We start from the raw sequence: 16,097 nt of genomic DNA, 5'->3' as shown, positions 1-16,097 counted from the left end.
GAGCAATTCTGGTTTTAGTAATTCAGCAACTTATTGTGGTTCATATCTTCCTACAGGTGGAGGCAGAAGGGTTTGATCCTTTGAACAAGACAGTGGATGTATTTGACACTGTAAACCAATATTCTGCTGCAGTTCATGATGTGGTACTTAAGAGATCAAAATAAGCACTTGAGAAAGAATCGGACAATCTTTGAGCTAGTATGGAACATGGATTTGTATTAGGACTGACTGATTTTAAAAACTCCAATGCTCCAGAAATACTGAAATAAGAGCAGGGGTGCAGCTTAAGAAAGGAGCAGGAAGAAAGAATTAAGAACAGCACACTAAGCCTAGCACGTCCCATTGATAAATGTAGGCAGCATATCTCCCCACAGGAAAATACCTATTTGTGTAAACAAGCATGTAGAAAATTGTATGATCGTATAGGTAAATGCAATATGTTTTGTGGATCTGTCTCGTTTTTAATCCGAAACAGAATGAAACTTTTAATACAAAGATGTTCAGAAAATGTTTTCAAATTACTCACCTTTATATTGTCACAGAACTTTAAAAAGTCAAATGTTTGAATCTTTCTTTGCTTAATTGACTGATTCTTTGTAAATGTGACATCATCGTCTATTCATAGCTCCACCTGGGGCTCCTTTCTCATAGATGTCACTGAATAAACTACCAGCGATTGCTTGTGTAAGGCACTCTGCTCCTTACGTTTTGTTGAATATTTGAGATCAGCTAACTCATCCATAGATTCTGAGAACACCCTAACTCATTGCTGGGCTAGAACTCTTTAGGATAGTTTGGTCTTCAAAGTGAGCTGAGCAAAGAAAGCAAAGAAACAACTTCATTAAAATGTCACTGAATTCATATGACAGAGTGATTCTTGGCCAAGGTACCCATGACCTTTTTTGGGGGGAATTCCCCAGCTATGATTGGAACATTAGAAACAAAGGTAGGCCATTCAGCCACTCCAGCCTACTCAGACATTCAGTTAGATTATGTCTTCTCTATATCTCAACTTAATTTACCCACTGATGCGCGATTAAATCACTCGGGAGGCTGGATCGTACCCGGGAAATAAAGGCTTTTATTACTAACAAGAATGGAGCGTACTATATACAATACAATCCCAGACTAAAGGGTCACCAGGCAGTGCAGTGACCTTTATACTCCTCCAGGTAGGCGGAGCCAACTGGAGTGTACCACAGAACAATATCAACAGGTAGAACACCCCCAACCCTAACCCCAACAGCGACAACAGTAACATATCTACAAGTACCCATAGTGCTGACCATCTATGGTTCAGTACTCATAGTGGTAACCAACTATGGTTCACCACACCCACCTTTGTTACAAATCCCTTGGGTGGGATAATGTAGTGGTTATGATACTGGACTACTAACAAATTCCTGGACTAATAATCAGGTGGCATAAGTACAAATCCCACCATGGCAGTTAAATAATTTAAATTCAGCTTAATAAAAAAAAATCTGTAACAAAAAAATAGCATCAATGGCTGGCCTGGGGAGGCGATGGCCTAGTGGTATTATCGCTAGACTATTAATCCAGAAACTCAGCTAATGTTCTGGGGACTTGGGTTTGAATCCCACCATGGCAAGTCATGAAATTTGAATTCAGTAAAAAATATCTGGAATTAAGAATCTACTGATGACCATGAAACAATTGTCGATTGTTGGAAAAACCCATCTGGTTCACTAATGTCCTTTAGGAAAGGAAATCTGCCGTCCTTACCTGGTCTGGCCTACATGTGACTCCAGAGCCACAGCAATGTGTTTGACTCTCACTGCCCCTCTGACAACGAGGGATGGGCAATAAATGCTGGCCCAGCCAGCGATGTCTATGCCCCACAAATGAATTTAAAAAAATGATGCTACTGATCGCCATCAGTAATGGTGACCATGGAGCAATGAGATTGTGGTTAAAAACCCATCTCATTCACTGATACCCTATAGGGAAGCAAATCTGCTGTCCTTACCTGGCCTGGACGACATGTGACTCCAGATCTACAGCAATATGGTTGGCACTTTTACTGCTGTCTGAAATGGGCTACAAAAGCCACTCAGTTGTATTCAAGATAGTGGGTCACCACCACCTTCTCAAGGTCAAAAAGAGATGGGTGATAAATGACAGCCTTGCCAAGACACTTGGCATATCCTGCGAATGAATTAAAAACAAACCTTACCTCAGAAATCTATCTATCTCAGTCTTGGTCTATCTCACCTCATTGTTCTAGCATTCACAGCCTTTTGGGGGAAGAATTTCTGAATTTCCACTACCCTTTGTGTGAAAGCGTGCTTCCCGATTTCACTCCAAATGGCCGAGCTCGAATTTTAAGACTGTGTCCTCCTCTTGATTCTCTCACTAGAGGTTTTCTGAAATGACCCTATCAAATGCTTAGACCTGTATCAGATCACCCCTTAATCTCCTGCACTCAGGGGAATGCAAGTCAAGTGTATGCAACCCATCCTCATTATTTCATCTTCTAAACCTCAGTATCATTAATTTGCCCAAGAGCAAGAGTACAGCTGCGTTTCGTTCTCTCAAATGAATATGAACATCGATATTTAAATGGAAGAGCACCCATCTGCGTTTAAAAGGGCAGGGTATTTTTCTTACTTGACTGAGCAAACAATTCCAGAGAATTTGAAGCAGGAAATCAAAGTCTAAAATTCAAGAATGAGCAAACTGGTTCGAGCAGTGAGGAGAGCTAAGAGATGTGTTAAATTTTAGAACTACAAAGATGGAGCACTGGATTAGAAAATCCAGGTGCAAGTTCTATTAAAGTTTATTTATTAGTGTCACAAGGAGGCTTACATTAACACTGCAATTAAGTTACTGTGAAAATCCCCTGGTCACCACACTCTGGCGCCTGTTCGGGTACACCGAGGAAGAATTTAGCATGGCCAATGCACCTAACCAGCATATCTTTCAGACTGTGGGAGGAAACCGGAGCACCCGGAGGAAACCCACGCAGAAGGGGGGGGGTGGGGGGGAGAATATGCAAACTCCACAAAGACAATGACCCAAGCTGGGAATTGTATCCGGGCCCCTGGCGCAGTGAGGCAGCAGTGCCAACCACTATGCAACCCCTTGAGTTACCGACTATCAAAACAATGGATAAATTACCAATCGTAGGAACATAATGTGGCACTTCAAACCATTTTATTGAAGAGTCAGATATATTGCAGCTCCAGTACAATGTACAAACAACACAAAGCTATTTAACAGACAACAACCTCCTGTGTGCGAGTGAGAGAGACAAGAGACAGCTGAATATGCCAATGAACGGAAGCCGTAGAGCTAACAGTGGCATCCTTCGAAAGAAAATTCTCTGTGTAAATTCTGCTTAAATAATACATTTGAACCTACCCCCCAAACATTGAATCAAAGCGGACTCCCAAGATCCAGCTTGCATTTGGACGGTTCTTTTAATTTGAGTCAATTTTTGCTCTCTGCCCACTGACATTTCAGGAATAATGCTATAGAAGTGGATGATGAAGGAGTATTTAAATTAAACTTGGAGTGTTAATTTGGCAGCACAACACTTCACAGTGCAGAGCAAGTAGAATTTTAGCACTGTAGGGAGAAGATAAAAAAAATCACTTCAAATTGTCAGAATTTCATGTTGTCTCAGATGTTCCTGGAACACTCACTGTTGAACAGGAATGTTCTGTCAACAGCAATGGATATCGAATTCACAAAAGAGTAGCACAAAAAGGGTTGAGAATTTTTGGATACATGGTTCGAAGAGGAAGCTTTAGTGTTGTGTGATATTAGTAACAAACATGTCATGCCTTCATCTGAAATTGCTTGTCCACTATTTTTTTTAAAAGGCACAAACCCTTCATGAGTTTTGTTACAATTGTGGTTATTGAAAATTGATAGCAAAGTGTTAAACTAACATGCTTGTTACTAATCACACCTCACAATTTTCATGATCTAAGCTATTCGTATACAGACTATGATCCATCTATTCACATTTTAGTAGGTTAGTTCTATATCAGGTATCGTAGCAATATCAATTTACAAAATGAGACGTACACTGCTGCCTTTCACATGTTTATTGAGGTTGCCAAACAACCTAATTAATGTCAGAATACTAAATTCCTGCAACACCTTCCTTGAAATGGCAATGGAAGAGATGGTGACATTCAGATTTCTGGGAATGGAAATTGGACGCGCCCATCATTTAGAAAATGCGGCTCTTTGCATTTCACATCTGTAACAGAGTGAAGGAGCTTTAGGTTAAGATTTTGTACAGCTTCTACTATGCATCTATCACTGTCCATGGAATGAACATTTAATCAACGTGATGCAGATGAAGGACTACATTGATATATTTTGTGTTTGTATCCAAATCTCTTTCTGGGAGAAGAATGAAAGGTGTTAAACCCAAGTGAGAAGACAGAACGTTTACTACGGATAAGTGAAGTTGACTCAGTTTCTTTGATGCTATGACATCCTTTTTCCAGCTATGAGCTACTGCCCTTGATGCCACTAGGTAATGTGTTGAACTTAACTTCCATTGAGATTACCTTCAGATAGATGTCTGTAGGATGAGTCAAACCTCACAGGTATTTATGATCTCCAGTAAGATTTTGTTTTGTCAACTCAGCATGCCTAGACATAAAATGTTTTGTCCAAAAGGGTAGTAACAATTTAGACAAAAATAGCGAATGCTCATTTCATCTCTTGGGTCCAGTTCCTTTGAATGTTTTCTGTTGAAAATAGCTTCAGTTTTTTTTGGCTATTTGAGAGGAATTCCATACATTCCTGCAGGAATGAGCAGCATCAGAGAAAAATATATTAACACCAATATCCCAAGTACCACTTTCCCAAAATTGGCTGAGGTTTTCTCTTCAATACAAAAGCAAAATACTGCAGATGCTGGAAATCTGAAATGAAAACAGAAAATTCTGGAAATGCTCAGCAGTTCTGGCAGCATCTGGGGAGAGAGAAACAAGTTTCAGGTCAACAAACTTTCCATTACAACTCTGACGAAAGGTTATCGGCCTAAAATAATAAACAACTCTCCTTTCCCCACAGATGCTCCCTTACCTGCTGTGTATTTTCAGTGTTTTCAGAGGTTCATTTTAAAGAACAAAGAACAAAGAACAAAGAACAATACAGCACAGGAACAGGCCCTTCGGCCCTCCAAGCCCGCGCCGCTCCCCGGTCCAGGATTGAATCCTGAATCCAGGATCCCCGCCCAATTTTCCAGCCTATCTACATACCAATATCCTATCCACCGAGCTGTCCCTCACAGCTACGATGCTTTGTTCATTACAACCTATTAACTTACCCCCACCCCCCCATTCCAGACCATGTGATCTCCAGGGAGAGGCGAAAACCCAGAGTGAAAAACCCCAGGGCCAATATGGGGAAAAAAAAATCTGGGAAATTCCTCTCCGACCCCCTGAGGCGATCGAAACGAGTCCAGGAGATCACAATGGCCCCGATCGGAAAATGCTTCCCAACCCTAGTCATTTCCACTTCCACGAACACCATATGAATTCCCTGCCCCCGAGACAGGTTCCCAACTATCCGCAGTCTCACTCTGTACTGGCACCAGCAAGATGATCGTAGAATGAAGCCTTGAAACGAGAAACCAGGAACAATTAGCCCGCGCCGCTCCCTGGTCCAAACTAGACCACTCTTTTGTATCCCTCCATTCCCACTCCGTTCATATAGCTGTCTAGATAAGTCTTAAACGTTCCCAGTGTGTCCGCCTCCACCACCTTGCCCGGCAACACATTCCAGGCCCCCACGACCCTCTGTGTGAAATATGTCCTTCTGATATCTGTGTTAAACCTCCCCCCCTTCACCTTGAACCTATGACCCCTCGTGAACGTCACCACCGACCCGGGGAAAAGCTTCCCACCGTTCACCCTATCTATGCCTTTCATAATTTTATACACCTCTATTAAGTCTCCCCTCATCCTCCGTCTTTCCAAGGAGAACAACCCCAGTTTCCCCAATCTCTCCTCATAACCAAGCCCCTCCATACCAGGCAACATCCTGGTAAACCTCCTCTGTACTCTCTCCAAAGCCTCCACGTCCTTCTGGTAGTGTGGCGACCAGAACTGGACGCAGTATTCCAAATGCGGCCGAACCAACGTTCTATACATCTGCAACATCAGACCCCAACTTTTATACTCTATGCCCCGTCCTATAAAGGCAAGCATGCCATATGCCTTCTTCACCACCTTCTCCACCTGTGACGTCACCTTCAAAGATCTGTGGACTTGCACACCCAGGTCCCTCTGCGTCTCTACACCCTTTATGGTTCTTCCATTTATCGTGTAGCTCCTCCCTACATTATTCCCACCAAAATGCATCACTTCGCATTTATCAGGATTGAACTCCATCTGCCATTTCCTTGCCCAAATTTCCAGCCTATCTATATCCTTCTGTAGCCTCTGACAATGTTCCTCACTATCTGCAAGTCCGGCCAGTTTTGTGTCGTCCGCAAACTTACTGATCACCCCAGTTACTCCTTCTTCCAGATCATTTATATAAATCACAAACAGCAGAGGTCCCAATACAGAGCCCTGCGGAACACCACTAGTCACAGGCCTCCAGCCGGAAAAAGACCCTTCCACTACCACCCTCTGTCTTCTATGACCAAGCCAGTTCTCCACCCATCTAGCCACCTCCCCCTTTATCCCATGGGATCCAACCTTTTTCACTAGCCTACCATGAGGGACTTTGTCAAACGCTTTACTAAAGTCCATATAGACAACATCCACGGCCCTTCCTTCGTCAACCATTTTGGTCACTTCTTCAAAAAACACCACCAGGTTCGTGAGGCATGACCTCCCCCTCACAAAACCTGGTGCTGGGGTCACGGATGTCTCCGAGCGGATAGGAGGCATTTTAAAAGGGGAAGATAAAGAAACGGATGTCATTATACACATTGGTGGAAATGACGTAGATAGGAAGAGTAGAGGGGTCCTAAGGGAGCAATTCAGGGAGTTGGGAAATAGGTTAAAAAGTAGGGTCACTAGGGTGGCCATCTCTGGGCTGCTCCCAATGCCTCGTGCCACTGAGGATAAGAATAGGGAGTTGGTTCAAATGAATGCCTGGCTAAAGGACTGGTCCAGGAGGGAGGGCTTTATTTTCATAGACCAATGGGAGGTTTTCAGGAGAGGATGGCACCTGTACAAGAGGGAGGGGTCACAACTAAGTTGGAAGGGCACAAATATCCTGGCTGGGAGCTTTGCTAATGCAGTTCGGGGGGGTTTAAACTAGTATGGCAGGGGGGTGGGGATCAAACTATTAGGTCTATAAGTGTGGTGGCTGGGGACGAGCTTGGGGCTGGGACAAGGCTGGCAAAGAAGAAGAGCACTCTGGGGGAGGACGACCTCACTGAGCCTGGGGGTCTGGAGTGCTTATACTTCAATGCAAGGAGCGTAGCAGGTAAAACAGACGAACTTGGGGCCTTAATGCGCACGAGGAATTTGGATGTGGTTGCGGTGACGGAGACTTGGTTGAAAGAGGGACAGGACTGGCAGCTGAATATTCCAGGGTACAAGTGTTTTAGGCGAGACAGAGGAGGGGCCAAAAGAGGTGGGGGAGTAGCGGTATTGGTTGGAGATCATATTACAGCGGTGCAGAGGGAGGACAATTCGGAGGAGTCGTGTAGCGAGTCACTCTGGGTGGAGCTTAGAAACAGGAAAGGCGCAGTCACTATGTTGGGGGTGTACTACAGGCCCCCCAACAGCCCAAGGGAAGTGGAAGAATGGATATGTCAGGAGATACTGGATAGGTGCAGGAAATATAGGGTTGTTGTAGTGGGAGACTTCAATTTCCCTGGTATAGACTGGAAATCGCTGAGGGCAGGGACTCTGGATGGTGAGGCATTTGTAAAATGTGTACAGGAGGGTTCGTTGGAACAATATGTGGACAGCCCAACTAGAGAGGGGGCTATACTGGACCTGGTGCTGGGGAATGAGCCCGGTCAGGTCTTCAAAGTTTTGGTCGGGGAACATGTGGCAAATAGTGACCACAATTCTGTTAGCTTTAGGATAGTGATGGAAAAGGATGAGTGGTGTCCCAAGGGTAAGGTGTTGGATTGGGGGAAGGCTAACTTTATTGGGATCAGGCAGAAATTGGCAGCTCTTGATTGGGAGAGGCTGTTTGAGGGTAAATCCACATCTGGTATGTGGCAGTCTTTTAAGGAACGGTTGTTAGGGCTACAGGACAAGCATGTGCCTGTAAAAAAGAAGGATAGGAAGGGTAGGATTAGAGAACCGTGGATAACCAGGGAAATTGAGGGACTGGTCAAAAGGAAAAGAGAGGCGTATGTTAGGTCCAAGCAGCTAAAAACGGAGGGAGCTCTGGAGGAGTATAATGAAAGTAGGAAAATACTCAAACGGGGAATTAGAAGAGCAAAAAGGGGTCACGAAATGTTCTTGGCAGACAGGATTAAGGAGAATCCCAAGGCATTTTATTCATACGTTAGGAACAAAAGGGTTGTAAGGGAAAAAATCGAATATGTACCTGAAAAATGGTCCCTGTTAATACTTGGGCCTTCCTTATAAGACCATAAGTCATAGGAGCAGAATTAGGCCACTCGGCCCATCGAGTCTCTCCACCATTCATTCATGGCTGATATTTTTCTCATCCCCATTCCCCTGCTTTCCCCCCCTTATTAATCAAGAACCTATCTATTTCTGTCTTAAAGACACTCAAATGACCTGGCCTCCACAGCCTTCTGCGGCAAAGAGTTCCACAGATTCACCACCCTCTGGCTGAAGAAGTTCCTTCTCATCTCTGTTTTAAAGGATCGTCCCTTTGGCCTGAGGTTGTGCCCTCTGGTTCTAGTTTTTCCTACAAGTGGAAACATCCTCTCCACATCCACTCTATCCAGACCTTGCAGTATCCTGTAAGTTTCAATAAGATCCCCCCTCAACCTTCTAAACTCAAACGAGTACAGACCCAGAGTCCTCAACCATTCCTCATACAACAAGCTCTTCATTCCAGGGATCATTCTTGTGAAGCTCCTCTGGACCCTTTCCAAGGCCAGCACATCCTTCCTTAGATACGGGGCCCAAAACTACTCACAATACTCCAAATGGGGTCTGACCAGAGCCTTATACAACCTCAGAAATACATCCCTGCTCTTGTATCCGAGTCCTTTAGGTATTATTTGGACTTTAAATTTGATTAGGTTGATAGACCATTTAATTTACTGTCTCTGTGAGGAAACCTGTCTTACTCCATTAGAAATGATCCATTGTGCTCTAATTATATGATCTTTCTATCAAACATTATCTTCAAGTTATTGCAGTACCAAAGTTCTGGCTGTGCACTTCATTCAGTTTTTAATCAACTAACACTGTCGCACACAGTCAGATTCGGGTAAGTTGTCAATGGGAGCCGCAAGTAACGTTGCTTCCAAAATGAATAACATTTGATCCCCAGTAAATTAGAAGGACTCGTGCAAAAACTCCATTTGGCATTATTTTTAAAACATTAATTAATGGGCGCGATTTTACAAAACAAAAATTCAAAGTGCCGAACAAGCGAGAAAACAGAAGAGAATCGCGCCAGTTTTTTCAGTGAGGGGGGGGAGCCTAAGCTCGCCAGTGAAGCCAGCTGCCGAGTTCTTGGGATGCCATTGCCCAGGCACCCAATCTCCCATTGCAATGATCACCCCCAACTGCAGAGTTCCCCCTTCCCCCACTGATCACCCCCATCTGCAGAGTTCCCCTTCCCCCACTGATCACCCCCATCTGCAGAGTTCCCCCTTTCCCCACCGATCACCGCCATCTGCAGAGTTCTCCCTTCCCCCACCGATCACCCCCATCTGCAGAGTTCCCCCTTCCCCCATCAATCACCCCCATCTGCAGAGTTCCCCCTTTCCCCACCGATCACCGCCATCTGCAGAGTTCCCCCTTCCCCCACTGATCACCGCCATCTGCAGAGTTCCCCCTTCCCCCACCGATCACCCTCGCCTGCAGTTTTCTCTCCCTCCCCAATCACCTTTCCCTCCCCCATCATAGCCCCCGCCCCATTCAGGATGCACCCCCACTCAGACCCCACCCCCTTGACACTGCCCTGGCACAGTTATGGTGCCCAGTGGGCACTCCCAGAGTGCCAGGTGGGCACTGCCAAGCTGGCACTGCCCCATGGGCACTGTCTGGCCCTGACCACAACCACCCGGGGCATCAATGGCCTCTGATCCCTCCGGCGAGGCCATCACGTTGGTGAGAACCTCGACCGGCGAACCAGTAAGTACAAGTGAGCCCAGACGATAGCATCCAAGATGGCAGAATGTAGTGTTACAGTCATAGCTAGGGTGTAGAGAAAGATCAACTTAGTGCAAGGTCGGTCCATTCAAAAGTCTGACAGCAGCAGGGAAGAAGCTGTTCTTGAGTCGGCTGGTACGTGACCTCAGACTTTTGTATCTTTTTTCTGAAGGAAAAAGGTGGAAGAGAGAATGTCCAGGGTGCGTAGGATCCTTAATTATGCTGGCTGCTTTGCCAAGGCAGCGGGAAGTGTAGACAGAGTCAATGGATGGGAGGCTGGTTTGTGTGATGGATTGGGCTACATTCACGACCTTTTGTAGTTTCTTGCGGTCTTGGGCAGAGCAGGAGCCATACCAAGCTGTGATACAACCAGAAAGAATGCTTTCTATGGTGCATCTGTAAAAGTTGGTGAGGGTCATAGCTGACATGCCAAATTTCCTTAGTCTTCTGAGAAAGTAGAGGCATTGGTGGGCTTTCTTAACTATAGTGTCGGTATGGGGGGACCAGGAGAGGTTGTTGGTGATCTGGACACCTAAAAACTTGAAGCTTTCGACACTTTCTACTTCGTCCCCATTGATGTAGACAGGGGCATGTTCTCCTTTACGCTTCCTGAAGTCGATGACAATCTCCTTCGTTTTGTTGACATTGAGGGAGAGATTATCGTTGCCACACCAGTTCACCAGATTCTCTATCTCATTCCTGTACTCTGTCTCGTCATTGTTTGAGATCTGACCCACTACGGTGATGTCGTCAGCAAACTTGAAAATTGAATTGGAGGGGAATTTGGCCACACAGTCATAGGTGTATAAGGAGTATAGTAAGGGGCTAAGAACACAGCCTTGTGGGGCACCAGTGTTGAGGATGATCGTGGAGGAGGTGTTGTTGCCTATCCTTACTGATTGTGGTCTGTGAGTTAGGAAGTTCAGGATCCAGTCGCAGAGGGAGGTGCCGAGGCCCAGGCCATGGAGTTTGGAGATGAGTTTCGTGGGAATAATAGTGTTGAAGGCTGAGCTGTAGTCAATAAATAGGAGTCTGACATCGGTGTCCTTGTTATCTAGGTGTTCCAGGGTTGAGTGCAGGGCCAGGGAAATGGCATCTGCTGTGGACCTGTTGCAGCAATAGGCAAACTGCAGTGGATCCAGGGGTAGTCCGGGAGGCTGGAATTGATTCGTGCTATAACTAACCTTTCGAAGCACTTCATAATGATGGATGTCAGAGCCACCGGCCGATAGTCATTAAGGCACGCTGCTTGGTTTTTCTTAGGTACCGGGATGACGGTCATCTTCTTGAAGCAGATAGGGACCTCAGATTGTTGTAAAGAGAGGTTGAAGATGTCTGTGAATATCTCCGCCAGCTGATCCGCGCAGGATCTGAGTGCACGTCCGAGTACCCCATCCGGGCCAGTTTCTTTCTGTGGGTTGACTTTCAAGAAAGCTGCTCTGACATCTGCAATGATGACCCCAGATACAGGTTCATCCAGGGCTTCCAGGGTGGAGGGCATGCTGTCGCTGACCTCTTGCTCAAAACGGACGGAGAATGCATTGAGCTCATCAGAGAAGGGTGCGTTGGAGCCGGCGATTTTACATGCCTTCATCTTGTAGACTGTTATGTCTTGCAGACCTTGCCATAGTCGGCGGGGGTCGGTGTGGCTAGCCTAGGACTCTAGCGTGGTCCGGTACTGTCTTTTGGCATCTTTGATGGATCTCCTTAGATCGTATTTGGCTTTCTTGTATAGGTTAGTGTCGCCTGACTTGAACGCCTCAGACCTGGACTTCAGCAAGCAGTGGATATCCTTGTTCATCCATGGTTTCCAGTTGGAGAACACACGGATTTGCTTCTTTGGTACACAGTCTTCTACACACTTACTAATGAAGTCAGATACTGTAGTGGCGTACTCGTTCAGGCTGGTCGCAGAGTTTTTAAATACTGACCAGTCCACTGACTCCAAGCAGCCCTGTCGGAGATCATCCGATTCCTCAGACCAACATGCACGACTCTCTTTGATGGGTTTTTCCGCTTCAGTTTTTGCTTGTAAGCTGGGAGCAGGAGCACAGCCTTGTGGTCTGATTTGCCAAAGTGTGGGCGGGCGATAGAGCGGCAGGCATGTTTGATTGATATTTCCACTCCATCTGACGAAGGAGCAGCGCTCCGAAAGCTAATGGTATTTGCTACCAAATAAACCTGTTGGACTTTAACCTGGTGTTGTTAAAACTCTTACGATATTTGTGTAGCAGTGGTTTAGGATGTTTGGGCCTCTGGTGGAGCAGGAGACATGTTGGTGGTAACTTGGTAGTACGCTCTTGAGCTTGGCCTAATTGAAGTCCCCAGCCACGATGAACAAGGCCTCGGGATGTTTTGTCTCAAGGCTATTCGTAGTGGTGTATATTTCGTCCAGCACGATCTTTACGTCTGCATGGGATGGGATGTAAACTGCCATCAAGATAATGGAGGTGAACTCCCGCGGAAAGTAGTAGGGGTGGCATTTTAGCGTCAAGTATTCTAGGTCTGGGGAGCAGAAAGTTGCCAGTGTTGCTGCGTCTATGCACCACGAGGTGTTGATTAGGAAACAGATCCCCACCTCCCCTAGCCTTGCCTGAGGCCACTGTTCGGTCTATTCCACAGTAATTTAAATTCATGGAATTATAGAATCCCTACAGTTCAGAAAGAGGCCTTTCGGCCCATCGGGCCTGCACGGACAACAATCCCACCCAGACCCTATCCCTGTAACCCCACATATTTATTTCCCTGATACGAAGGGGCAATTGAACATGGCCAATCAACCTAACCTGATATTGTTCTAATCATTGCAGTTTGAAAGTCAAGCAAGTCAGATGTGCCAAGTAGGTAATCCATCTCGGCCTACTCCTCAGCTCCCCAATGTCACAGATGCCAAACTTCAGTCAATTAGATTCACTCCACGCAATATCAAGAAACGGATGAGTGCACTGAATACATATAGCTAAAGCTCTGTATGAGCTGTGACAAAATCCTGGTCATATTTTTGGGCGGCACACCGCCAGGGACCCAGGTTCAATTCCGGCCTTGGGTGACTGTCTGTGTGGATTTTGCATGTTCTTCCCGTGTCTGCATGTGTTTCTTCTGGGTGCTCCAGTTTCTTCCCACACTCCAAAGTTGGTGAATTATCTTAGTGAATCATCGCCGTTTCATATTGCGAGCGTCCCAGAGTCTGGACTGTCTGCGGAAGTATGCTTGGGAATATTTTGCTTCAGTCTTCAGAGATGTAGTGTGTTGCTCTGAGTGTTCTTTGGCTCCAAGTGGCCTAGGCCCATCTATGGAGATGACTATCATGCCAACTACAAAACAATGCCATCAGTGGCACTAATTGACAGATATTGCCAAGAGTTATTGTATAACATAACGCCTGACATCTGCATTGCTGCTATTGTACTTTTCTATGACTGGATTTCCCATCACTGATTGTATCAATGTTCTTGAAGGCAGAACAAAATGGGCAAGAGTGTTATTACACCCAATATTGGAGGCTCTGTCACTTCTTCTGTCTATTCCTGGAAAATCTGCAAAATTGTTTCGCTTTCCACCTCTGCAAGTATTAATAAACTTTAATGTTTTCCTCTAGTTTGGCACGATAATTGAATGCAATATTTTCCTTATTGCCTCATGGAAACATCTCCCTTACTCTTTTAGTTTGTAGATATTTATTTTCTTCTACGTTTCTTTCCTGGTCTGATGATTTAGAGGATAGAACACAGATCCATTTACTAATTTCCCCTTTCCAATGAGGATGATACCAAAAGAGAAAATGCTGGAAAATCTCAGCAGGTCTGGCAGCATCTGCAAGGAGAGAAAAGAGCTGACATTTCGAGTCCAGATGACCCTTTTTCAAAGCTAAAAGGCACAGAAAGTAGGAGATATTTATACTGTAGGGTGAGGGAATGAAAGATGAGTCATAGCCACAGAAACCAGCTAATAGCAATCCATAGAGGGAATAAAGGGTGTGAATGGCCTAACGGCAGAGAAGCTGAAATCAAGGGGTAAGTTGTGACAGATGAAGATGTGGGGGAAATGGGGGAGGGAATGGGTAGGAGAGAGGTAAAATTAGAAAAAGGAGGGAAGGGGAAGCAAAGGGGGAGAAAAGGTAAGGAAAGGGGGATCAAGTAGGGGAAATAGTGGGGGGGGGGAGAAGAAAATGAAGAAAGCCAATAAAGAAATAAAAGGTAGAGAACAGTAAAAACTAAATAAAATGAAAACAAAGGGGATGAAGTTGCCTTTCTGACTTTTAGTGACATTTATACCAATTTCTAATCAGTTATCCCAATTTCTCATCAATTGAATTGCTGCCTGATCACTAATAGGGGCAATATGCCTCATTTCCTTTGGAGAGTGAAACAGAATTAATATTGAATCATTAACTTGGTTTCTTTCAATGGGGATGTGTCCTGATAGGTCAAGTATTTTCCAACAGTCTTAGTTTTTATTTCAGATTTCCACCATCTGCAGTCATTTTGTTTTTGTGTCTCATTTCCTGCTCTAGGTAAGATGCAAAACTGATTGTTGAGGCTTTATTCTGATTAAGACCCTCAACTTAAATTGGAAAATTTGCCCACAGTAGCAAGAGCAAAAGTAAAAAAGTGCAACAGAATGAATAACTTTCAGATAAAGGAGAATTTCGCTGGAACTATTCAATCTCACTCAGAAGACATTTGACTTAATGCTCAAATTATCACACTCATTTACTTTTTTGTAAATTTTCTTCTCAAAATGAGAGGCATAAGGACTAATGACCACATCTGTCCGTTTCTGCATTGTTGTTTTCTCATCTTGACATTCTTCCCTTCAAGTAAGATGTGGAGTGGTGGTGGTCAGATTCACAGGTTGATTGGCAATTTGCTAGGGCACAACATGAATAATCATTGCCACTTTATACCAGCCAATCGGGTGACTGGTTCAAATGGTGAGGGAGTTTTATGGCTCCCACAACCCATATGGGGAAGGGGAGCCCAGAGCCGGGAGTCATTCACATCCAGCAGACGCTATCCAATTGGAAATCAAACCAAAAATTCAGAACTGGAGCCCTGGCCTCCATTCATGGTCTAGGCTGGGGTTTGAACCCTGCACACCCTGACTCAGACTGGGAATCCTACTTTTACAGCTTAAGGCTGACTCCACCACTTTCATGACTATATTTATTTGTATTAAAGCCGATAAAGCATAAATAAGATGTAGAATAAAGCTATTTTCCAATAATGCACCTTAATCTATACATACATCAAACTGGCTGAACATTTTCATTTCCCACATTACAGGCTTTACAGTAGATCCACCTCTTAAAGGAAGTGGATACGTCTGTAGTGACACACAATACACATCATCTCTGAGATGTATTTAAACTCTATTTGTACTTTGACTCCATGGAATACTCATTTTCTTGCAACGTCACAGTAATATATTGAAATGCTTGACCAAAACTAAATTATACATTAAATGACAGTTATTTTGTTCCAGAAATAATCTTGTTTCAATTTACTAATGAACTAATTAAACTCTAATATAGGTACTAAATATACAAACATAGCAACATATTTTACAAGGGGATATAGCACTAACTCCCCAACTGATCACTGATTAGAATCCACCTAACGGCTAAATACAATTTCATCAGTTCCCTTGTAAGACACAAACAGATTACCTTCAAGGAGAGAAGTGTTTGGCCTCTCTCTCAATCACAGTTGTACCTTGTTAGCTAATCATGTACTTAGCTCATATTTTTGGACCACTCAGTTGAACGGAAAGAATTCAATACAGTTTGAGAAAAGGGAAGTGTGTTTGATTGTTTCTATCAGATTGGAA

General features: G+C 44.5%; 1 protein-coding gene across 1 annotated transcript in view; it reads left to right on the top strand.

The window, feature by feature from the left end:
- Window positions 1-164, top strand: part of LOC144503057 (carboxypeptidase M-like) — a 45,460-nt gene extending 45,296 nt beyond the window's left edge. Inside the window, exon 8 of the mRNA XM_078227559.1 lies at window positions 57-164. Within this exon, the coding sequence (XP_078083685.1) occupies window positions 57-164 (108 nt within the window). The remainder of the gene's footprint in view (window positions 1-56) is intronic.
- Window positions 165-16,097: the final 15,933 nt, after the last annotated feature.

Source organism: Mustelus asterias, chromosome 13, assembly GCF_964213995.1.
Source record: "Mustelus asterias chromosome 13, sMusAst1.hap1.1, whole genome shotgun sequence".
Lineage (NCBI taxonomy): Eukaryota > Metazoa > Chordata > Chondrichthyes > Carcharhiniformes > Triakidae > Mustelus > Mustelus asterias.
This window is presented reverse-complemented; position numbering and strand designations above follow the sequence as displayed.